Source organism: Capricornis sumatraensis, chromosome 13 (genome assembly GCF_032405125.1).
Source record: "Capricornis sumatraensis isolate serow.1 chromosome 13, serow.2, whole genome shotgun sequence".
NCBI classification, from domain to species: Eukaryota; Metazoa; Chordata; class Mammalia; order Artiodactyla; family Bovidae; genus Capricornis; species Capricornis sumatraensis.
In genome coordinates, this window is record NC_091081.1 from 50,241,446 (window position 1) to 50,268,305 (window position 26,860).

The 26,860-nt window shown below is 35.5% G+C and overlaps 1 protein-coding gene across 1 annotated transcript in view; it reads right to left on the reverse strand.

The window, feature by feature from the left end:
* Positions 1–1,050: 1,050 nt before the first annotated feature.
* Positions 1,051–26,860, reverse strand: part of ZNF292 (zinc finger protein 292) — a 93,681-nt gene continuing 67,871 nt past the window's right edge. The window contains exons 5-8 of the mRNA XM_068985122.1: positions 22,718–22,920; positions 16,805–16,941; positions 14,838–14,979; positions 1,051–10,458 (exon numbers count right to left, since the gene is read on the reverse strand). Coding sequence (XP_068841223.1) covers positions 3,313–10,458; positions 14,838–14,979; positions 16,805–16,941; positions 22,718–22,920 — 7,628 coding nt within the window. The 3' untranslated portion in view covers positions 1,051–3,312. The remainder of the gene's footprint in view (positions 10,459–14,837; positions 14,980–16,804; positions 16,942–22,717; positions 22,921–26,860) is intronic.

A 26,860-nucleotide genomic window follows, 5' to 3' on the forward strand; every position in this document is an offset into this window, starting at 1 on the left:
TTAACATTTAACATCTTTTCTGTACAAAAGAAGTTCCACATGCTAAGACACACTGGGTTCTTTAACAGATTTAATACAGCTTAGAAAACTTCTCTGATCACTGCCTTCACCTTCCCACCCACTGACATCACACACACTACCCACTAATTTTTGCCTGAACTATTTCAAGTTTCCCAACTTTTAACTTCCAACTTATCTGACCTATCCTCTATACTGTGCCAACTGCCTTTCTAAAATTGGTACCTGACTGTTCAACATAAATGCATTCAGTAAGCACTTAAAATCAAAGCATGGTGAAGATAACACCGCATACGAGAACCTTCATGCTCAGGCCCATCTGCCTCTTTGGTTCAGCTTCTCCAACTCCCTATCTTTCCACAGTGACCACCTTAATACTGCAAATGCACTATGCTACTCCCTACCGACAGCCTAGAATTTCCTTTTCCCCTCTGAGCAGTTGCTGACTTCTCATTCATCTTTTAAGACTCATCTTTCTATAAACACTCATAACCACTTCTCTTTCTCCCTGAAAATAGAGTGTTTCCTCCTTAATATCTCTAGTTTTTATGTAGTTTTAATAGCTATAGCAACTGTGTTTGCTTACCTGATCAAAATTTGCCTTGTTAAACTCTCTGTCCAGCAGTTTAAAAAAATAATTTACTTAAGCTAACTGAATTTGATATTGCTGAAAAAATTCTCAAAATGTTACATTTCACTTAACTCGATGTATTTTGAACAACACGTTCTGACTGGTAAGATTCAAATTCTCTGGATTTAGAAGAGGGAAAAAAATATCAATTTTTCAAACGATGAAACCTTAGGCAAATTTATACTGTGGGAAGAAAATATCTCAAAGACAAGGCATTGAGGAAAAGTATACCATGAAAAATATATACTTTTTGATTCTTTTTTAATACTTAGGCATTACATTCCGTATCAAATTTTACCAACATGCTGTTGTTCTATAAATCCATTATTTATTTTATACCATAATTTGATTTTTCTGTTCCATGCTAAAAAGCCCACTATTCCATAATTCGTTTTAGCATACAGTACCTGGAATATAAAAAAAATTAACTCAATGTTGGCAAATCTCCCCCCCTGACACGTAGGAGAACAATTACAGAAACGTCTAGTGGTTAATTTTCTTAGGCTAATGAGCAAAAGAAAAGCCCCAATACATTGGCATTTTTCCTTAACAGGCTCATCACTACATTCATCAGAAATAAACCTATTTGCTGCTGTATTATAGAGCAGTTTGCCAAATGCCTACCTTTAATAAGAGTTAGGTCAACTTCTAAGAAAACTGTACGGAAACATTCAGTTGTTGACAAAAATTTAATATTAAAATTACTCAAAGTTAAGTTATTAATTTAGGAAAAAAACATGTATTAATCACCCATAAGAACAATTTTTATTTTAATAAATAACAGTGGGCTTACCAAAGGGTAGAGATTTTAATGTGCCAAGTTTTATGCATATTGGTAATAAACCTTAAGGAGGTGAAACCAACTATTCCATATACCCCATTCGGCCCTAAAAATAAAACTATAATACTTTAATAATAAAACTTAAAAAAATATTTCCCAAAAGAAAATAATTCACTCCTTGACCATGCTTATTTATTCAGAGTACCAGCAATTTCAGTTAATATTAAGTGCTTCATTTTTCCTGCAAGTCTGATGTTGCACAGGGAATATACACATTTTTTATCACAATATCAATATCTCAGGCAAATAATATTGTGAATGTAACTGGTTTATAACAAAGTCAAAAATCAATGCTACTATTCATGGCAAACAGAAACAAAAGTAAATTTGAGAGAATGTTTTCTTTTGTTTCCAGTACTGATTTTAGTTGGACTTCAAAGGAAGGTTCATAAACTCTCCTGAAATAACCTCTATCTCTGGCCGTAAATCCACAGTATAAATATGGTGAATAAAGCTAAACTATAAGAGCTAACTATATACTGAATAATCAAAATAATCAATTATAACAACTAATACTGCTCTGGAAGACCAATCTAATGAAAAAAGTATCATTAGATATGGCAGGAAAATACAGACAAATCTGTACAATCTAACATCTATAAACAGTAAAATCAAAACATCCAACTTCCTTACAGAAAGTGTTTTATCTATGTAATTATAAATGTTTAAGTAACTCTTGCATTTTATAAACACAAGATGGGCTCACTTTGATGATACCAATTTTAAGATTTATAAAAATGTTTAAAAAAATCTTTCCACAAAAGTTTATACAGTTTAAAGCTATACACCAATCTATAAATCTCAGAAAATGGGGGTGGGGGGGAAACAAAACCTTTATAAGATCACATGTATAAAACAAGAAATGAAATGTGATTTTATTTAAGGCAATACTGGGCTACTTCACAAATCACCACCTCAAATATTTACACTGCTCCACACTACTAGTTTCTATCACATTCACAAAGGATTTTTTTTTAAATACCAAATGTTTAAAATCTTTGATGTAGGAAATCCTTTATTCACATTTCCATTATATTTCATGGAATCATAGTAACTATATCCAATTGAAAGCTTTGAAAAAAAATTGTAGCTATAGGAAATTGCTAAAGAATCTGCTTTAATTTCACATGTATACCACCCAAAAAAAAATCCTGGAAGGTAAATTTACAAAGCAGAGCAAGTTGTTGATATAAATAATGTGTCTACTTTGTGAAAAGTAAATCTTTTTTTGGAGATCATCTTGTAAATAAATGTTTTATGTAAAAAAAAAAATCAATGAACTATGGCAGAGTTTCTAGTTTTTAGTTCAAAAAATTCTGAATTTAAAACAATAAAAGAACAGTTTTAAAAACTTGATCACCTGGTTAAAAATTAAAACTCCAAATATAAACGTGTCATTTAATAGTTTAGACTTACACACTGCTGGTGGCAGCAAATGATTTACAATAATAAATATATACAAAAAAAGGTATCTACAAACAAAGAGTACTGTTACACATGAGCAGTGACCTGGTGAGACACATCAATCACACAGATAACTCAGTTTAGTCCATGAAAAGGGCAACTGGCTGATAGAAATTTGAGGTTTAGCTCAACTATTTACAGTAACTGAAGTATGGATTCTGTTCCTCAAGTCCCATAGGGATAAAAAAAAGTTTTACATGACAAAATGTCATGTTTTTTTTTTTTTTTTCTTTTTTGGCCAGGTTAATTCACGTCAGCAACAACAAAAAATAACGAAAAGGTTTCACAATTTTAGCATGCTTGATGGCTTCCTATTTAAAACAAAACTGTAAATAATGTATTTATAGGACATCAGTTATCAGTACTGCCCTCTCCCTGTGGCTTTGCCCATACTGATGTCTTTCATAACAGACACATCTGGATCATTTGAACGTACTTCAAGTTTTTTCAGACTGACGGTAGGTTTCATTTCCTGAAGCTGCTTTAAGACAAGCTCAGTGCAATCTTTCAGAGTCTTGTCTAAAACGATTTTTACATTATCACTGCACTGAAGCTGTGTCGGATTGGCAAACTGTACAAAAGTTTCACTTTCTTTACAAGAACATATATGATTTCCACTAGTCACAGCAGTCTTGTCGACATTTTTTCTTGAATTTGAATGGGATCCTTTTTTACTTCCACTATTGGGATGATCTTTGTCGGTATTTTTCTTCTGTTTCACTGCAGACTCCTCCAGGAATTTGAGAAATGATACCTCAAATCCCATTGGTTTAAATGAGCTCCAGTCAAAAGATGCAGGGTGATCCTCAGTGGTTTGAATTGCAACAGCAGTTTCTTCTTCCTTATGTATACTACTTAATTCAACTGCTGGTGCTGGTTCAGCTTTTTCAGCTTTTCTCTTTTTATTTTGGGAGACATTTTTTTCTTTATTAACTCTCTTCAAATTACTTGCTTTTTGTTTTTCTGACTGGCAGGGGTTATTTTCCTTAAAATCATTACTTACATCTGAAGAGGTCTGAGGCTGGGTCTCCACAGTTGTGTTGTCTTCATTTATTAATTTGGTAATAAATAATTCTGTTAGTTCATCCACTTCATCTTTTTCATTTTTTACAACTTCCTTTTGTGGAACTACAGCTGTTCTTGCATTATCATTGCTCTCTGAAACACTTGTGTCAGAATCCTTCACACCACTCTTTTCAACCTCTTGCTCAGAAGCTTCCTTTAATTGTGAGCTGCAACACCGTTTGAAGACAATGAGGAGATTGCGGTGTTGTGATGTAAATGCCTTAGATAATTTATGGCATTTATAATGTCTGACTATATTGCTTTCACTTGTAACAACCGATGTACACCCCTTTATCATACATGGATACTGGGTGACAAATCTGCTCGTACACTCAGACAAGGCGTCATTTCTAGCCTTTATAGAATATACATGCTTTCCACGTTTCAGAGAGTAAGGCTTATTTTCTTCAATCTGCACAATCTTTGCAGTCTTGTTTTCCAAATTATTTTTTTTCTTTCGTTTGGTCTTAGGCATTTTGACTCCTTCCCTTCCAGATCTGTATTTTGTCCCCCGGTGTTTAGACTTAGTCTTTTCTTGGTTTGCTTTGCTTGATATATTTTCCTGACCAGGTGTTAATCTTCGTGGCCGAATGAGATGAGCTTTATGTTTGTCATTATGCTTATTAAAAATGTGTCGGAGGAGATTAGACCGGGTTGCATATATTCGGTCACAGCCTTCACAGTCACACTTGTATATGCCATCTTCTTCAGTTTTACTTGCCCTGGCCCCGATTCCATGGTCTGCCTCAAGATGAACAACATAGTTCAAATATGTGGTAAATGAAGATTTACACTCTGACTGATCACATGGAAATTTCCCAACATCCACAGAAGCGGTCATACTTTCAATTTCTTCAGGCGACATCTCGTGAAGCTTCATGTAGTGTTGTATTAGGCCAGTAATTGCTTGGAAAATTCGAGAACAGTCACTCACCTGACATCGAAATTCTTTCACAGTCTGTTTCGTTTCAATTTCTTCACTCTCTTTACCAGCTTCACTCTCCTCTTCAACCTCTGCAGAAAATGCAGGTAGATCTGATTTGTGCACAGCCTGGTAATGCAGAATTAAGTTCTGCTGTATCGTGAAAGCGGCAAAGCAACCCTGATGAACACAGCGATAAGGTCTGTAGGGACTGTATCTTGTGGGAAACTCTGGAGACTGAGAAACTGGCTTCTTGCGTTTCCTCTCCTCCTTTTCTTTTTTATGTCTCCTAACTTTCCGTCCTTTGGTTTGGACATCTGTGAGAGGATTTGCATTACATTGTTCTGAAGTAATTGCAATCACTTGAGAACTACTTTCCGTTTTTTCAGGACTTTTTTTTTCTAGAAGTTGTTTTTCTGGGATCACTGCTATATTACTGAGGGTATTTTCTTTCATTGCTCCCAATTCTAAAGCAGGCTGGAATTCCCTTTTATTTTCCTCTGTCAGAGCTAGCTGTCTTTTTACTTGTGTAATTCGTGGGGCTGATGAATTTTCACTCTGAGACTTTCTTCCATAAGGTCTTTTTATTTTTAATTTGACCATTTCTTCTGTTGTAAAATGATGCACCAACTGACAGTGTGCCCGAAGATTAGAATTTCTTGTAAATGTCTTCGTACATGTAGGTACTACACATTTAAATGGAGCAAATTTCAACTGATTCTTCTTAATTTCAAGAATCATCTCTGGAGTGTACTGATGAATTTTACCGTAGTGCTTAAACAGTGCATCTTTTGTCATAGCGCTGTAATTACAGCCTTGGTTTTGACACACAAAGGGTTTATTAACTCTGTCATTAAACTGAATGTTGCTTATAATTTCAGAAACTGGCTGAACAACTGTGACATTTGGAATTGATTTCACAGGAGTGGGAGTCAGTGTCACTGATGTATTTATCAGTACACATTGGGGTGCTGGAGTGGACAGGTCATTTTCTAATTTTAATTTCTGTAAGCCTTCTAAAATCTCCTGTATTTGATCCTCCTTATGTAATACTTCAGACTGAGGAATGTTACTTTTTGTTGGCATGACACCTATGAAGGAGGAAAACTGAGACGACTCAGATAACTTGTTATTTTGTACAGTGTTTACTGAAGGAAGCTGAATGTTATAATTTATTTGAGCATTCTGTGATGTTTCACCAATACCCTGAGATCCATTTTTTATCTCAAGTATTTGAGAATTCATAGCACTTTTAATAATTTCAAGAGTCTTTTCAAAGTTTTGTATGACATTGTCTTCAGAGATCTGCAAATCAGAATTTATTGAAGGTGTGCATGAATTCAAAGCCATCATTTGGGAATCACCATTTTCAGTTTTTAATGTTAAAGGAGCTAACACTGTATGGGACTCAAGACTGGTTTTGAAGTTTTCTTTCACATCAGTCATAAACAACTGATTGTCAACATTATTTACTTTCTGTGTTAGATTTTCCACCAAACCCTGAGGTTCACAATTGGGAGTTACAGTGGAATGAAGGTTAGTAGTTGGTATCTCAATACTCTTTGCTATAAGTCCCATTGCTGTTAAGTCACTCGTTACCAAGTTTTGGGGAGTGTTAGGGGCAATTAGTGGAGGAGTAACTTTCTTTCTTCTCTTAGAAGCACTGTTTCCCTTCTTATTTAAATGACTAGACCTTGTGTTCTGAGGACCACTTATGACTGAAACACGTGAACTGCTACTGGTAAAATTTTGTGATGGCCCGCTAGAATTAGGGAATGAACTAGAACACAAACCATTTTCAACAGTCTTTAGTAGTAAGTCGTTTGTTGGAAAAACAGGCAAACTGCTGCATTCCTCAATGGAGGAAGTTTTGGGGTTTGGTGTCCCATTCTGGTCAGTCAGCAGGGGGCTTGGGTGGCACACTGTCTGCAGCAGGGTTGGCACAGGTGGATTTGGCATCACTGTTGTGTTTACTTGTGCTGCGTCGGAGACACAACCTGTGGGGACGTGAGAGAGCACATCGGCACCCTCAAATGTACTGGGAATGCCAGCAGTTTCCAAAGCCTGTTTGATGATTTCGCTTCCCTCTTGACTAACACTTGTATTAAAGCTAGTCACACCAGTCCGAGGAAATGCATTTGGTAAAAATGTTGAGGAGCGGTTCTCAGCAGCAAGAAATTGCAGGAATGATGGATCTTTAAAACATGCTTCTGCACTGAATGTAGACTGTTGTGGCTGCTGCAAGTTTATGGTATTTGTGGAGAGAATCATGCTGGCAAGAAGAGAAGGCTGCCCATTATTCTGTAGAAGTTCTTGAGCAATTTCTGCTCCATCCAGTGGTTTACAGTAAGATCGCTTAGACAAGTGTCCACCCAGAGATCTGGGGTTAGTGAAAGCCCTGTAACACCTGCTACAGATAAATTTCCCATCTCTGATGATTGCTGGCCATTTAGCCCTTTTGTTGTGCTTAGGTTTTCTTTCCTTCCCATTTGGGCCCCGCCCGCGGTCTTTTTTCACTTTTTCCGGTCCAGGCTGTTGGGTACCAGTGCCACTGAAGTCATTTGCAACACTGACTTGTGAAGGAAAAACTGCATTCTCACCATTTCCTCCCTTTAGAAAGGAGGAATTGGTATTTCCTTCAATCTGTGAAGAAAAATGATTTGTATTATTTTCCAGTTGGGAGAAAACAGAGTTAGTCCCACTGTCTGCTGGTGAAGGGAAGAGAGACACTGAGGTGCTTTCTGCAGGTAACGGAAGGAAAGGATCTGAGCCGCTGTCGATATTCAAAGGCAAAACTGTTTTGGTTAGGTCTTCCATTTGTGCTGGCAAGGTGGTGCTAGATAAATTCTCCATCTGGGAACATAAGAGACCACCACCTTGTTCATTTTTATCCTGAGAAGGTATACTTGGATTTATGACACTTTCCACCGAGGGCAACAGTGGAGCTGACACACTTGCTAAATGAGCTGGGAAAATGGATGATGAGACATGCTGCAACTGATTAGAACAGGTAGGAGTCCCGTTGGCTTTGGTCTGTGGTGTAAAAAATGCATTATTAGAGCTGCTCACCTGTGATGGCAAAAAATAAACAAACTTTCCACTATTTGGTGTATTTAAATTGTTAGCCTTCTGACCCCTTTTGCTTTTGCGTTGCATTTTGAATGCTGCATATTGGTCGGGGTGTGCCGTCTTCATGTGTTTCCCAATACTTTGGGAAGAGTTGTAGGTTCGAGTACATCCCTCAACCTGGCAACTGAATTTCTGAACTGGTGCTTTTGGAGGCACTGATGGAGTTCCTAAAGAATTACTGAGGTTGGGCTGTGGTGGAACAAATGTGATACTTTCCAGCGTCTTCAGAGGTAAATTATAAAGACTGGATGACGTTTTAACATTACCTCCACATTCAAACTTGGGAGTTGGTAAATTGTTTTGAAACCCTGCCTGGTTTTGCACAGAAAAGGTCATCAGGTTGCTCACTTGTCTTTCTAAGTTTTGTGTGGTCATGCCGTCTACCTTGAGGGCTTCTGAGGCCACTAAAGAATTCTGAGTAATCTGGATTTCATTAAAACAATCCTGTTCCTTTCTCTCTTGGAAATCTGTGTGACACAAATCACTACAAGCATTTTCAACTGGTATATGTAAGTTTGTGACCAGTGATTCACCACTGCTTTCCACTGTTGAGTTTTCTTGCTTTCCAAAGTTCTCCTCGATCCCCTGATTGAGGGACACCTTAATGGACACGGCTACTTCACTGGCCTGAAGCAGAGGAGTGGGGGCAGCGTTTCCCAAACCATTTGGCAGTGGTCCATCAGCCTGCCCAAGCTCCGAAGCAGAAATCTGGTCTTGTTTGGTCACAGGTGATTCTGCCTTGCTTTTATCCCAAGCACCACTTTTATCAGCTGGGATGGTGTTTTCAACACTGTTTTCTGAAGGAAGCATGGATCTTTCTTTCTCGGCGTTCCCTTCTGCACTCTGATTCACTCTGGAAGGCTGAACAGAATCCCTGGCTGAATTAAGTTGGTCTTCAGGAGGCAGCACTTTTTCAGGAGTACTGTGATCTTCCAGATGCTTTTCAAGCTCACTCTGAGAACGGTAAACTTTACCACAACCTGTGAACTTACACGTGTAGGTATTATAATGCTGTGCTTCATGGTCATACAGTAAATAAGCTTCTGAAAAAATTCTGCCACATTTAGGAAACATGCACTTTGCTCTAAAGACTTGATGTTCCTTTCGGTGGGTTAAGAGCTCTGCGTAGCTGTTAAAACCAGCCTTACACTTCATTTGTATACAGATGTATGGTTTACTGCCACAGTGCATTTGTAAGTGATCATTGAGATGAGTTACACTTACAAAATGCCGCCTACAGTACTGGCAAATAACTTTTTTGCTTTGCATTTCAAGAAAGCGCTTGGCATCTTCATTATCCTTATGTCCTTTTACATGAGCAATTAAATTTTTAAAGTACTTAAAGCCCTTTTTACAAAAAGTGACAGGGCAATTGAACTCATTAACAGGTACTGGTTTCTGGACTGGGATCACCTCCGGCTCGTAAGATTTGTCTTTGTCATCAGTTTCATCGTCTGAGCCGTCATTGTCGTTAAACACTATGAAGTCTGTGGAATAGAGACTGTTCTTCTTGATCGGCCGCTGCTCCTGCTTGGCCACAGCATTTGTCTTCTGATTCTCGTTGGTAGCTGTGATCTTAGGAGGCCTTCCCAACCTTCTTAATGGTTTCATAGCTGCCAGTCTCTCTTTACTTGATTGTTTAACATGCAACGTGACGTGAGGGACAAAAGTTTCTTTAGAATTAAAGTTCTTTGCACATATGGGGCAACTGTAAATCCCATCTTTGTAATGTTTTTGAGCATGTCGTACTATTCGATGACCAAGGAACTCTTTATCACATAGCACACAATACTGCATGTAGGCTTGCCAATTCCTGAACCGAGCCGATATAAATCCCCTCTCTCTTAACTGTTTTATCTCTCTCTTTTTCTGCTTTTCGTCACAAATGTCTCTAAGAAGGCCAGAATTAGCACCAATTCCACCATTCACAGAAGTGTCTTTACTATCTTCCTGGTAGTCTGCTACTTTCTCATAAACCTCACTGTCATTTAATTCATCTATTGAAGACACGATGGATGCTTCTTCTCCCATTAATGCAAGACACTGTCGTTTTAAAGTTTTCCAATCCCAGAATTCTGGATCAAAGGGCCACTGAGTTTTCAACACAAGTAAGAGCTCACAGCGTAGGGAATTTGGTATTGGAAGATTCTCTTCATCATATTTCTGGTCTGGCTGGTTGTACAACATTTCCACAGCATAATATGCATCTACTGTAGGCTCAATAAGAAATTCACTCAGTTGACAAGCACGTTTAACTTCCAGATCATCAGGCAACAAGCATGAAATGGTCTTGCAGATAGATATTTTCACTTCAGTATTTTCTGTAGATTCCAGGCGAAGAGCTTTTACACACAGCTCTATACAAGTGGCAAGTCCAGCTCCTTCGGTCTGTGAAGAAGCAAGCAAGAAATGTTACCTTAATTTACACTCATCAATGCAGATTTGTGAATTTAGTAATTTTAAAACTGAGGTTTGTTTTCTCAAATTTTCCAATAGCCCATCTATGGAGATAATCCCTCCCAGGGATTGTGGCTGTGTATGTGTGTGAAATGAGCTGTAGAGAATAGCAAAAAACAAACATTGGTAGCTAAGACATGAGTATAAAATCATGTAATGCCCAGGCAAACTTGGAGGTAATTTAACTTCTCTGATCTTTCATATCACAATATAAAATAAGAGACCAAAACAGCACTTAATGAAACTGCTGTGAACATTAATAGATATCATGGATCTAAAGTATCATGTCTGGCACACAGTAAATGATTAAGAAATGTCATTAACTTTATCGCAAATTTCATTTCCTAAGTGTGTATTTACAATCCTTCTGAAACAACAACCCTCTTAGTTCAGTTATTAAACTGAGAATATCCCCATAATTCCTAACTCATCAGCAATGAAAGAGATTCTCACATTTGAGAATAAAGTTAATTTTTTAATACTGGGAATCCTAATTCGATCATAAAGTGAAGTGAAGTGAAAGTTGCTCAGTCATGTCCAACTCTTTGCGACTCCATGGACTATACAGTCCATGGAATTCTACAGGCCAGGATACTGGAGTGGGTAGCCTTTCCCTTCTCCAGGGGAGCTTCCCAACCCAGGGACTGAACTCAGGTCTCCTGCATTGCAGGAGGATTCTTTACCAGCTGAGCCACGAGGGAAGCCCAAAATTGAATGCCAAATCACCTACCTCATGACTGGAACATCCTAAGAATAAGGAATAGCAGAAGACACAACAAACCTTTTATCCTTTTGAATTAGCATCTTGAACTATTATGATAATATAGCAGTAACAAAGGTAAGAGTCATTTGAAAAATATATGAAGAGATAAAAATGGATTTTAAAAGGCTAAAAGAGAACAAACAAATGAGATATAAGCCAGTCACAAGATGTGGCCACATTCAGGGTAATTAAATATGTGTGCTTTAGACCAAAGGGCAAGGAAGTCAAAAGAAGTTCAAAAGAGCTGAAAGGATTTGTATTTTCACAGGTTAAGGAGGAAACAAAATACTTTACTGAAACTGAAGCTTAGATTTGTGGGCCAAAAGGAGAGTGAGTGAAACAGGCTGAGAAACTGAACTGGCCATCTTAATGTTGTAAATCAATTTGAAACCTCAATAAATAAGGCCAACAAAACAATATCAAAATTTTTGTTCTTGTGAGTTTTTTATCGTTCTGTGTATGTGTGACTGACAATTAAGTTTACGGTAATATTCAGTTCATAAACTGGTTATATGACAACTATCTTTAGAATTGAGCAGAGATAGAATTAGGTGAACAGTGTTAGAACTGAGTTAAATTACAGAACACTGAACTGGTGTCTGGACAATCAGAGGAGTGCTTAGTGTAGAAAAAAAATCACACACGTGGTGCTCAGAAGCACTTAAGTGTGTAGCAAACAGAGGAGAAAACAGATTTTTTCTTTATACTACTTTTCACGCTTTTTTGGTTACTAGGAACTTTGTCTGGCCAACACTACTTGAGAGTCTAACAGGTAAATGGGTTAGAGGGCCCTCTTCTTCACTCAGCATCTACTCTATACCAGGGACTGTGCTAAGCCAAGTGCTCTTTCCCTCTCAGGAGTCTCGATATTCCACTATTAAAGAAAGACACACTACAAAGCAACTGGTAATGTGTCTCAGCAAATATGAGATCCTTAAGGGCAGGGCTTTACTTTATCAACTTTTTGACTGCAGGGGTCTAGGAAAAAATAAATAAAATGATGAACCAAGTTATGTGCCCCATTTCCTTTACAGATCTCAATTATAGTTTAAGAAGGAAATAATTATTTTAAGTCATTATGTGAGTAGCTGGGCAACAATTCTCAACAACTCCTGGGGTTTTGAGGTACAAAGGGGAAAGGGGTACACCAGATAAACATTCCTGTTCTTTACTGTTCTTTCCTGTTCTTTACTCCTGAAAATGAAGATAAATTATTTCAGGAGGAAAAAAAAAAAAAAAGCACAAGATACAGGTAAGATTTACTGACCAATATAGATCTTAAAAGATCAAAGACAGTAAGAATGTCTGTTGGTCCCTACTTTCAAAAACAAAATTATACATACAAATACTTCATGTCATGCTACATTCTAGCTTTCCAGGATCCCTAAGACCTGCTTGGCATCCCATCCCACGCAGTGGTAGCACCTTTGGAAACTGTGTTTTGTGTACTTTTAAAGTGGAAACCAAATGCATTCCTATAAGGATTACTATAACAAAAGAAATTAGTTTTGTAAAATCTGGATTTTGATTTTTGCTAGTAAATGAATGGAAACACATATGCAATCTGTTATCACTTCCCTTTAGAATTTTGTCTAAAGTACTGTTTAATCCATCTATTGTTTTCATGTCTATGATTATGTTTTTGTATTTCTAAAAGTTCTTTTGACTTTTAAAAAAATCTGCCTGGTCATTTCATAGGACCTCTCATTTTCATACTTTCATTCCTTATTTTATATCTTTAAATATATGTATTTTATAGATTTATCAGACTGCATTTAAAGAATTAAGCAAATGATTCCATCATTCCGTTTACTGAAATTCATTCACGTTATTTTGTATGCTTAATAGATATTGATGGTTAAATTATTTGTCTTTAAATATATGTAATTTATATACTTTTTTCTTTTAAAAAGTTTAATCCTACTGTTAGTTCTCTCTGCAAAAACCATCCATGGCTGACATTTTCATTGTAAATCTTGACGGTTAACCTATCTTGAGAAGAGCTTTATCAAAGAATCATGTATTGAAGGTATGTCCCTCCAAAGTAGTTCATTTGCTTCTGCCAGGGATCCCAGGCATTTACCAGCCCAGGACTTCACCCTTACCTTTTCAAATATTACTTACGTAGGGGAGCAAACTCCACCACCCCAAAATGTGTCTCTTTGAAAGGAGGATTATTTTAGGCTGATTATGTTTAAGAAACAGAAGATTAAGGAGGTTTTTCTTGTTATCCCCCAAAACTCCTCTTTATTGACTAAAATAATTTAGAAACAGGGCCTGTTTCTGTAGCTATTCCCAGATATATCTGCAAAGAACATGGGTTGGGTATGGTGAAGGAGACTCTGCAGGGCTTGGAGATTAGAGTCCACTGTGTCCCCTTGTCTCTGTAGGACCCAACAAGCACTTGCTTTTCTATTTCCATGTGAACTGCCTCCTTTTGCTCTGAAGGCCCAAACCGCTACTCCCAACATCCTCTTTGTCTTTAACTGAAAGCGGTATTTAAGGTGAGGATTTTGGCCATTTTGGTGAGCTACTTAATTTTCCTGGCCCTCTCCCATGCATATCTGTTATTAAACTTTTGCTTGGTGTTCTCTTGTTAATCTGCCCCATGTCTGTTTAATTCTTAGAACAACCAACATAACTAAGAAGGAAAAGGAGAGGAAAAGGTCTTCTTCCCTGACACTCACTTGATGTGGGGATTCCTGGTTATAGTGTAGGGTAAATGTGGACCCTAAATCTGTGTGAGGGCAGACCTATGGTTACAATTTATTAGGGAAAAACTATTTTCCTTCTCTGACTCATAGTCCAGTTGGACATGTACAAGGTTCCTGACCATCATCTGTGTTCAAGTAATATTTTTCTAGTTCACTTTGCAATAAAATTATAGTACTTTACAAGTTAGTGGAGAGGAGGTAGGGGACACCGAACTCAGTTCTAAATCTCTAACTTAAAAGGGCCCAAGATCCCCTCTCTTATCCCTGTAGATATAAAACTTCAAACCCCTTAGCTGTTCCAAGTTCTAATACACCCCACTCCCTAGCAGGTTAAGAGAACCCTAGCCTCAGCTCAAAGTTTCTACTCCAGTTTTTAGGTGGTTCTTCTTTTTGAGCCTAGGGAATTCTCCACTATTCTTGTAATGAAGCTGCTAAGCACTGAGAACAATGTTTTATTTCATCAAGTATTTCTCGGTCTTTTGTAGAAGAAGGAATTTTAGATACTGTCATCTGCCAGACGGCAAGCAAAGGAACCTATATTTCTTTTTACACTTTCTAAATTTATATAGAACCAAATTATCAAAACAGTGTAACACCTAGAAGAAAAGCTGTGGAATGATAAAATATAAGTATTATGTATACACTGCTTGTCTTCAGGCTAAGAGTAAGCCCCTGGATCTTATTTGCATTTTTAAGTTTCTCTGTATCAAGTAATTAAGGACTAATAAGAAAATCAATGTTCAAAGCATAAAATGAAATAAAAGTCACTGGAAATCCAAATATTATATGTATAATTTACACATCTGAAATTAAGATACCTTGATCATTCTTACCTCTGAATTAATAACTTTAATCAGGAAGAAAATGTGATATACTGTCTTGGTTAACAAAGAAAGTTGACGACACCTTTCTAGGTACACTTGAATAGATGGTTCTACTCTCTGCTGTAATTTACTCCAAAAGAGAGTGAGTTCCCTAAAAAGAAAAAAAAAAGTGAAAAAGTAAGTTGGAGGTGCAATGTAAAATCATGAACTTTGTCTAGTAATTACATCTGAAACTAAAACTAGTTTCAGATTCTAATGCTTTATGTGGAATGTGGTTTAAAAGAAAAGACTCTCAATTTTCTAGAGACTTATTAAATAAAATCAAGATATTATTTATCATTTTATTAAGACTTTTCAATCTCAAAGAAGCACTCATTACCTTTTACTAGGAAAGCACCTGACATTTAAACAAGATACACACACCACATCTGAACTTTAAAAGTAATAAGAAATGTAAAATACGTGTATATATATAAAATGCATCAATGGCAAAATGATTTTTAAACAGCATTTAATTTTTATCTTCTAATAATTTATTAGATAATGTTAAGAATCAATGATGACATAGAACCCAGAAGAAAATAACTGCTGTGTGCTACCGCAGTGAAAATAAGACTTTGAAAACTAAACTTTGAAATTTATTCCAAATGCAATCACACTGTATTTTTCATAGAAAATAACCCTACTGAACTGAGAAATTTTCCTTTTTACCTATCATCCTATTTCTCTCTGTCCTCCATAGTTAACTTCCACACAAATCTTTGCTACTTCAAGTATTCTCCTCCATACAGGCCTTTCCAATTAGCTCCTCAGTTTCCAGTCCTAGAAACTTTGCCCTTTCCACCATCCACTTGAATAACCCGCTCATCTACTGGATTTTAACCTGCATATTGAGGACTTCAAAATCTGTCTCTCGAGTTTTGACCACTTTCACCTGTTTAGTTTTTTCTAAGACTTTCCCACTTTGATCTCTCCTGAAACCTGAAAGTCAATACATGAAAAGGATAATTAACATTCTTTTTGGTTCACTGCCCTTCTAATTTAATGCATCATTATTATTGACCCTATCTATCAGCCTCTTCAAACATTTCTCTCACCTCATTCCATATCCACAGGAAACTTTCGTAACTTCCCAGCTGAACTACTTACAGGCTTTCTAGTTGATTTTTCTATCTCAACTCAATTCCCTGTACTGCCACTTCCTACCACGAGCTCACCCTCACAGTTCAGGTAAATATTCTTAAATTTCAGAATGCTGTACACTAAATTTTCTTTTGTGTTTCCACAATACAAGCACAACACTGAAGACTAATAATACAGTCGACTGACCAGATAAATTGTCAGTTTGAGCTAACACCAACTTAAGACAGCTGATCTTAAGTTTTTTGATCTAACTGAAGTAATTATCCCTGCTATCTGTATCCTCCCAAAGGATGATACATGTAACAGGTTTCCACACTAGGGAATGTACCATATGAAGAAATGTGTATTGAAGAATTTAATGAAGCATTAATAGAATGACACCTTGTAAGTGAATAAATGAACTATATTTCTACACATAAATGACTAGCACATAGTTATGCATTAATAGCAAAAAGTGTGCAAGATGCAAAGGAACAATACATACATTAAATTAAAGGTGGCTTACATATCTGAAAACATTTTTATTGTAGCATTAAATAAAATAAGTCCTTCTTTCATCTTCCAACATTTAAAATTTTCCTAATTATAACTGATCATTATATGATTATTACTGGTATACTAAGGAATTGTGTAGTCTCTTAATATAAAGAGATTTTTAAGTTATAATATGAACTACTTGATAATCAGTTTACACAGCATATAGTATCTGAAAATAAGCTTTTTTGTCTTGGTAACACTAAAAAGACTTTTAAAAATATGTTCTTAAGCTATCTGCACAACCTATCTGTAATCTTATTTAACAACCTTCTCTTTTCAAAAGAAAATCAACTCACCAAGCACAGTACATATCTCCCTGTTGAAGCTGACGTGATAAAAATGCAGTACATAAGACAAGAGCACTTTTTTCATCACCCTCAGATTCTAAGTTACAGATCATTTCTAGGGCATCTTTGCAATCAACTTCTGAAATCTACAGAGAAAGGATACAGAAATATGCCATAAAATGGTTTTATGTGAGAATATATAATAATATACTTTACAATTTTTATTAGATATGTACAGATCATTTTCTTTGGCAAAACCTCATTAACTCATACATTATCAATTCATAATTTGTCATGACTGGGCTACTGTTTAAAGAAATAATCTTTCTTCAAGTCAGAGAACCAATGATTTTCAAGACCTTTACAAATATTCATTTATATGTAAATAACTAATGCTAATTATAAGCAACCTCTACCCATTAAATCAGGTCTATAATACTTAAGAAGAAAAGCTGCTACTTGTATTTTTTTCCCTTTATCCAGTAATTTAAGAAGCATTAGAACGAACAAAAAGACAAACATTCACTGGATACAGACTAAAAAACAAAGTGTCTATTAATCAGAGGGAATAAAATAAAACATGAAACATTTTATGTAGCTATACCACTTTTAAATGAAGCTCACCTCAGTTTTCTATAAATCTCCATTATTTTTCTTTTCATATATATTCATTCCATCTCAAAGCTTGTCAAGTCATGCATGCATAAGTATAACCTAGATGAAGGCAACTTGCTTCATTTAATTATGCACTTACATCTATTGCTTATTTTTTAAAAATTAAAAATTATCTCTACAATGATTTACTACATAAAACAATCAGAATTTACCTATGATCTCTATAAGTATTGGCTTTAAGATAAAGATGTGACAAAGAGCATACAATCACAAATCACTGGTGTTCCACAGAATTAACATGGTACAACTGTCAAATGACAAAAAGAATTGAAGATCAACACAAACCATTAGCACCCATGTACCACAGAGTTAACTATACATCTCCCTGTTAATCTCTGTGTCTCCTCATTAATTTTTGAGTACAGGAAATGTTTGTGTGTTTGTGTGTGTGTGTAAAATGTAAGGTGTTTAGAATTAAACAAGTGTCTGAATGGAAATGGGGTAATCCTGAAGTTTGATCTTTGACAACAAGGATAAAGACTGCAAGGGGACAGATTCACAAGTTCCATTTTACACATTAAATCAAGCTAGAAAACACTAAGACCCAACTTGGAATCTATGTGTTTAACAACAATCACTTCTTAAAGTAAATATGAAGTTAGTGTAAGAGTTATGACTAAAACCCAAATCCTGGAACTCCCTGGCACAGCACTTTTTCCATTATTCCTGTGTCTGCCTCTTTTGTATAGATCTTTATCTATAAGGAACCTTATGTAAACAAACACAAAAAGGGCTGAACAATATATATTTATACAATTATTATTTTCAAATACCTACAATAAGTTAAATGTGTATTGTTAGACATTTTATACATGTATATAATCATTAATCATAATTTTTATACAAGATAGGTATTAGTAACATTTTATACATTAAGATGTCAGTAATAATAACAAATAGCAGCTACTCTATTTATTTGTGTCAGTTTCTTTAGGAAGAGCATTGCTACACCAACACAATGGCTTGCCTGATATAAACTACTATTTTTTATACTAATACTATTTATATTTATATTACTATTTAATTTGTATTAATACTAATACTATTTCTTTTTAGAGACAAGGCTCAGAGAATTAAGTTACTTGTTCAAAGCTGCATGCTTAATTAGCAGAGTCAAGATTTCAACCCAGATCTAGCTTCGAAGTCTGTGCTTTTTCTAGATTTCTACATAAGCATACTGCATAAGCACACTGAGGGTCTTCATTGACCAATGCTGATTTTACAAGTTCAATTTAAAACAATTCTTACATCATGAAAGTCTAATTTATTTTGAATCAAATTTTCATGTTTTTTAAAAACCTAAGGTGTTCTTACTGAATGGTTAAATAATGAAAAATGTGTACATTATATATAATAGTTTTTCCAAGGATATTATCTATATTACCTTACAGTTAATAATAAAACATATATCTATGTAAAATATAAAAACAACAAATGTACTATAAACAAACAACTAACAACAAACAACTATGAATCCACAAATACACAACATACTAACTGAAACATCTGCTATATTTAATTATACAGAAAACTTAACTTTTTATTGTATGCTATGGTATGGTATGCTATGGAAGCAATTTTTACTATACACTATTTAATAGCCTTTATTTCCCTAATATAGATACCCCACTTGAAAAAAAAGATAGGACACTACAGAGAAAATGAAACCTAATCAATGGCTGAATTAAAACTGGGCAAGTGAAACATAGGTCAACTTTAGCCATCAATGAGCAAGAATTATTTTTCAAAATCCAAGGCAGCATAAAGTAAGCACTATCAATATATTATCAATATAGGGACTATTTATATGTTACAAATATCTATTCTGTATTGCTTTGAAAAAATGACCAAAAATTTAACACTAGAAAATTTAAAAATATGAATAAAACACTTAAAGTCAATTAGCATTAACTTTAAAGACATACTTTGCTACAGTTATACTGTTGGTTAAAGATATACTTTGCTAAATCCCTTTGTAAAGTGTAAAAATTATTTCAAAAGTGCAAATAATGACTTTTATGTTTTAATATGGCTTTCTGCCAGATATTCAAAAAATACAGAACACTTCATATTTCACATACATTCACCAAGTGCACTTTTAAAATATATGGGCTTGAACACATTTCAGGAGAACCTTTTTGCTTGTCAAAGTATAACTGCTTTCCTCCATCCAGAAAAGGACTTAAACGGTAAACCTGTTACTCTAAAATAATTAGCTACTATTTTTTAAAAAACTCTCAGAGTAGCAAAAGCTTACACAAGATTTAAAAGACAAATAATCTAAAAGTGTTAAGGAAAAAAAAATTTCATATACTGTTTATGGGAGCATAACTCATATAATCTTTTTTTGGGGGGTGGGGGGATGACATGGCCCTATTTAAGATGTGTAGGTTCTCTGATTCAGCAATTCTACTTATAGAAATTTACCCCACCAGTGTACCCTCAAGAAGAATGAAAGGATGTATCAACAAGTACCAGGCAACAATTTAAATGTCCTCTAGTCTGACTAAAATATTAATTACAAATCTATACTATAGAATTATGTAGCCAGGAGAAGGAATGAGGTTGATTTGTAAAGAAATGACATGGAAAGATGTCCATACTAAGAGCAGGAAAAGTGCCTAGCAGCCAGGATGTGTGCATGTTTAAAGTATGTTTCTATGTAAAAATATTAGAAATAAAAAAATTTCAGTTAATAATTACTTGGGTCAAATGGGAAATAAGAGAGACAAAGTAGATTTTACTTTTATGTTTATTATGACAACAAAACCAATAGAAATACTGAATATAATATAAACACTGCTAACTTCATTTTTATACTGACACCAAGAACCCAGGCCAAAGCCCAGTCCTTAAAGAGAAGCCAGATAAACACTGGTCTCTCTCAGCCTCATTCCTCGGCCGTTCACCAGGGCTAGCTGTTATTTCTATCACAGTGGAAGGGTCCTGAGAAACAGTCAATTCCTTGCTTACTGGCTCATTTGGACAAAGACTATAGGTCCAGGTCATGGTCGACTCTTTCCAGTATCTATTCCCACCTACTCTAAGGAATGGGTAAAAACCTCAAATGTTTACAAGAACCAGATAGGTAAAGGAAATGTTTGAAGTGGGTCATGTGAGGGAGAGAGCCTACCTCTTCCGAAGGGGGCAATGTTGGGGCAATTGCTCCAAAGTGATACTTTCTTTGGGGCAGAAGTGATGACAGAATTTACTTCATTTAGAACAATGAAGACTCAGTTTCAACATGTTTGTAATAGAAAAATAAATGAATAATCAAACAATCTCTAAGTGAAAAGGGATTTCTAACAAGGAATGTTGTTAGACTTACACATATCCTGTTCTGTTCTACAGTATGTGATCTAGTTTTGTTTCTGGGTGGGGAAACTAATTCTGTGTACTCTGCTTAAAGAACATGATATATCTTAATTCCACCTGCTTAAAACGAGAAGGAAAAAACAACTTCACATGGCATCAGAGATACCCAGGGTCCTCAGAGAGAATTTTCCTGAGGATCTCCCACAGCAGGGTGGGCTGTTGTTACTTAACTCCGGATAATTAAACCAAGAGGGAATTTAGGTTCAGCTCTGCAAGATTTTTTTGACTATTCAGGATAGCCAGAAATAGAGACTTTCCTGGAGATAACAAATTCATAATCTTCAACTTCCAACAGGACTTTAAAAGTTGATGCAACAACCCTATCTTTAGATAGTTTCCTGCTAGAAGGTATGCTTCTAAGGACCCAGGCTTTACTCACTCACAACTCCCTCAGTGTTTAGATGACATCTTTCATTTACTTAATAAAAATCTGCTGAAGGAAGGATGAGCAGACGGACAGACTTAATTAAGGGCTGGGACAGAACTGATAATGAAAACATAAATGAAGCTGAAAAATACACAGGATTCAATATCATAATAACTATTTAAGGACTGAAAAATGTCACACACATTTCAAAGGCTAATCTCAAGAAACTTTATACATCTGCCAATGAATTGTCTACAAAGTTATTCTTGACTAATAAGAAAATTTCAATCCTCTATTTAGCTCCTATTAAACAGCGATGAAAAAAGCATTACCTGAGATAAAAGAGAAACACTAAAGAGAAAAATAGCTAATATCCAAACTAATGATCTCCTAAGCCAGAGCCCTTGGCTCTACTTCATCCGGTCTACAAACTGCATGCCATCACTCTTCCTAGGATCCTCATTATCCAAAACATACACAACAGGCTTCTCATCTTGGTCCAAGGCTATCATCTTCCTCTTTATTTTCTATTCTCAAGAAAAATCACACAATCACCATTATAATTCCAACCCTTAACCTCATGTGGGCATTTAGCTTTCTGTTAGAGGTTATCTTTCCTCTGGATTCTGATTACAATCTCCATCTACTCAGGGGATCATGCACCCTCTGTTAACTGTCCTCTCTTTTATTTCAGCTTCTCCCTTTGCATATCCTAAAATCTGTCCCACAATCCCTTTGTTCTCCATTCACTACTGCTTTGGAATCAAAGGATACTTATATTAGAGATAAAAGACATATATACACATCATTTTCTCTATCTATTCTCTTTATATACATATTCTGCTGTTTTGATCAACAACTTGCAATTCTCCTACCCTGTCTTCAACTTCATTTTGGAATTATGAGTCCTCTAAGATGCAAAATCCCATTTGGATTACGATTCTACTTTTAGAAATCTGTAGTATAAAATACATAAATACATGAATACTATGCTTTATGCCAACTAGAAGTGAAAAAAACACAATCACTTGTCTTACAAAGAAAAACTAAACATGCAAATTTAAATTAAACTAATGCAAATAAAAATGAATATAGATAGATACAGAGATAGATATGTATACAGAGGGAGAGAGAAAGAGTATACTTAGGGGGAAGACATACACATTTTTTAAAGTTACTTAGTTAAAATCTGCAAGTATTGTGAAGTCAGGTAAAACTGAAATTAAAGCCCGAACACTAATAAAAAAATGCTAGCTAAATTAAGCTACCACCACCTTTCTGATAAAAAAGAGCCAATTTATTTAAAGTAGAAGCCCGGTAAAATGTTTACATATAATCCTGAGAGCTGCTTACAATCACTATCTAAGAGGACATCAAAAACTTAACACTGATAACAATGGCTCTTCACTATTTAAGAGGAAAGGAAGTCAAAGACATTCTAATATAATTAAAAATTATTAGTTTTACTTTAAAAAATAGTTACTGACAAAAGAACACATACTCACCTCTTCGATTAACTTTTCATTTGGTGATGATGTACAAAGACAGACAAGGTAAGTTTGCTTAAAACTACCTCTTGTACCAATCTCTGGATGGTCAGAACACAGCTTTGCTAGAGCAGTTGCTTGACTTAACTGATTTGTTTTGATTAGATGTTTAATTCTCATATCCAACAAGATGGGACCCTCAAAAGCTAAAAATTCATTCACTTTAAAAAACAAGACATAATAGATTATTAACATTTGGTAAATAGTTCATTTGCAATACAAATACTTACAAGGAATATTTGTTTAAAGCAGAGAAATTAAACTTTTTTGTTGTTGTTGCAATTTTCTGTTATTCTCAGACTGTCACAAAATATTTGATCTTATCAGCAGATGATCATGTAGTTAATTTTTTAGAGTTGCATTAATACTTTAGCCCCTTAAAGTACCATTTATAGTGACTTACAAGAGGTGAGTTGAATTCCTGATTATAAAAATAATTTTGCATTGAATTCTGAGTCAGTGTTATTAAAATTATACTAAATTCTTTCTCCCACAGCTTTTATTCTTGAATATCAGGGGTTAGCATTTCTAGAAATTTGCAGGGCGAGGGCATTACACACTTATATGTGTATATGTGCAGTCCCTCAGTTGTGCCTGATTTTTTGCAATCCCATGGACTATACAGCCCGCCAGTTTTCTCTGCCCATGAACTATTCCAGCCAATACTGAAGTGGGTTGCCATTTCCTACTCCAGGGCATCTTACCAACCCAGGGATTGAAGCTGTCTCCCTTGGCATTTCCTGCGATGGCAGGAGGATTACTTATATGGTAACCACAAAAGGATGTTTGGATATTTTAGAAGATGAAATTCAACTAATATTGTGTTCAATTCTGTTGATGTATTTTTCATTTTAAAAGGTGAAGTCTGAGCATGCATGCTCAGTTATGTCTGACTCTGTGTGACCCCATGGATTTTAACCTGCCAGGCTACTCTATCCATGAGATTTTCCAGGCAAAAATACTGGAGCAGGTTGCCATTTCCTCCTCCAGGGTATCTTCCTGACCCAGGGGTGGAACTCGCATCTTCTGTGGCTCCTGCACTGCAAGTGGATGCTATACCACAAATTTAAAGCCTTACTAGGTGTCTTAGGACAAACTTAAATTATCTACGGAAAAATAAATAAGGGGTTGGAGGGTAGTCTGCCGAAAGTTCTCTAGGTTTTAAAAGTATCAACCAATAAACCTCAACACTTGCTCAAGACCCGCTAATGTATAATAAATATTCATTCTGTTCAAACTTCGAATTTCTGAGTGCTTGTCTGATCAACTACAAGGAAGAATTTAACTTTTTTCCTAATTTGTGAAGGAGATTTTAAAATTTAACAAACACAAATTTAAACTTTTCCCTAAGTTTTCTTTACCAGGATGAAAATGGTGCTTAAAAATTTACTTAGTGATGGCTAGCCGACAACCTTTGGAAGGCTTTCAAGTGATAAAATTTTATATGCCCTATAAATAAAACACAAGATTTCTCAACTTGTGAAAGGACTGGAAAACATGTCTAGGAAGTAATTTGTGGGTTAGAACATGGAAAATAAAAGATGTTCTTCCTCTCTGTAAATAAACTGCTACCATTTAGTAACTTTAGCTCTAACCATACTCACTATGAAAATATTCTTCTGTAAAATAGTATGATCAAAGCTCCTCAGTATTAAAACCATGAGCACATAAGCAATTTAATACAGGATCCCAAATTTCATCCTTTTCTTGAAGTCTAGACCTTATTCCTGCTACTCTCTATTCTTTACACACTAAACTACACCTAAAAAAAAAAAAAAAAGTATAAAGACTAAACACAGATAAATGACACTATCTGTATAACCCTCTGGTACCTCTGACGGTATGTCTGACTTACATACGGCATTACTTTTCTTTTTAATATCACATGATTCTGTTAGGACGATTACACTGCAAATACCTTTTCATAGTTTAGCTCAATAGCCAAAGCAAAATCTGTAAAGATTTTCAATGAAAACATTAAGGAAGTAAGAATTTTTTAAAAAAGTTATTCTGGCTATAAGTTATGGACTTTAAGAAACAGCCTGAGGTTCCAGGAAACACTAGTGGTAAAAAGCCTGGGAATTATTTCACATACTCCCACAATAACTCATACTCAGCAGAACTCTGAAGATCATAGCGAAGAAATTATTTAAAGGTGGCAACTTTTAAATGAAACTAATGATAATCTTAATAGAATTTCAAACAGTCCCTAAAATCTCAAAGAGCAGCATGTAGTTAGAACGAAATTATACAAAATAATTTCTGTACTAACTCAAGTAGAGTAGAATATGTTACTATACATTTCAAAAACATACTTGTGTGTGTGTTTTTAAACAATGGGAAACCATTGCCACACTTAGCGCAAAACAGATTTCAAAGAAATACAGAATATTAGAGCAGAAGGAGCTTTATAGATCATTTTATCCAGCTCCATCATTTGGCAGATGAGTAAACTGAGGCTCACAGAAGGCAAATGACCTCCCAGGGTCATAAAACCAGTTAACAATACAACCGGGACCAGAAGCAGACCAGTCTTGCAAACTTCACCTTAACACAGTGATGCAAAGAGAAAAAGAAAATTCTTCTTTAGCTAGTGTGCCTACTACTTGTTAGAATAGCACTTTAAGTAAAAGAGCTGTGAAGTAGCATTTGTTTTCAGAGGAAAGTAATTATGTATTCTGAAGCTCATGGTTCAAATGGATCAAAAGTAGGTTACATTTAACGCTCTATTCAGAACCTCCCCCTTAGGGGAGGGAAACTCACTCCCCATAATCCCCCTTCTCCTTCTCCATTTTCCTTTTACCTGCTTTCCTTCCCTCATTCCTCTATATGTTTCTCTATTTCTCTCCACTCCAGGACATGTTTTCCTTACAAAGTTATAACAGCACATCAAAGATTATCAGACTCTTGAAAAAAAGCTTTATCTCTATCCTTAAGTAGCTAGTCACATCAAATTTCACTCACTACCCTGCTTTAACCCACCTCCATCCTAGAAAACTATAAAATACATGGAATTTTACTTGGGTAGCCTTTTTATTTATTTTCTGTGTATTTATGTACTTGGGAGGAAAAAGCAGGTTTTACTACATTCCACCCTATCAAGAGATCTGGATGACCTACAATGGCAATGTAAATGAGTGATTGTCAGTTCAATTAAAGTAATAATGGCCTTCTTTCCATAAAATGCCATTTACATAATAGTAAAAAGAAAAACATGAAAGATAATTTTTAAACTATTACAATATATAAGTTGAATATTTGTGATAAATCTTTATATAAATATTGGCTGATCATGTACCATACACCAAAATTTAGGACTAGGTCCTGGATTCCCCCCAAAGTGGAGTCAAATCTATTTACTGAGTGTCTATCTCCACATTCAGATTTGCACATAATTTCCCTTGCAGCATCTCCAGCTAGCTGTTTCACAATCATTTCAAACTCTGCATACAAAAATATCTATGCCACAGTATGTGTTATAAAACTAAAGAGAACTAAAAGGTGGTATAAAAATTTTCCTTTTCTGCCTTGTTCCTCCTTATCCTAACCTACAACCCTGTCATATGATCCACCATACGATCCTGTCACTTCCAAACTCCTAACTACTTAATCCCATTCATTTTTCTCCACCTCTACACCTACCATTCACCCCCTTCTCTCAGATCAAACTGTTAATCTCCCAGACCACTCTGTTGCATTCTGCTAGTTTTTCTAACACATCTCCACTAGGACTCAGGATGCTTCCCCCCCACCCACCCCTGAAGAACATACTCAACTCTCCTTTCCCAGTTAAAATCTCCAAGTGGTTTCCCCTTGTGTTCAAATAGTGAATTCCAAAATTCCCATCATAACTTTCATGAATCTGCATCACCTATTCCATTAAAATAATTTATTTTCTCTTAGAAGCAATTCAGCATTTGGGCAAGAAGTAAAAGGCATCCAAAATAAAAAGGAAGAAATATCATCATCTGAATGCAGATGGCATCATCTTATAGGTGGAAAATCCTAAAGATTACACACACACATGCACTAAATAAATTTAGCGAAGTTGCAGGATATCAAAATCAGAACACAAAAACAAGATGCATTTCTACATGCTAA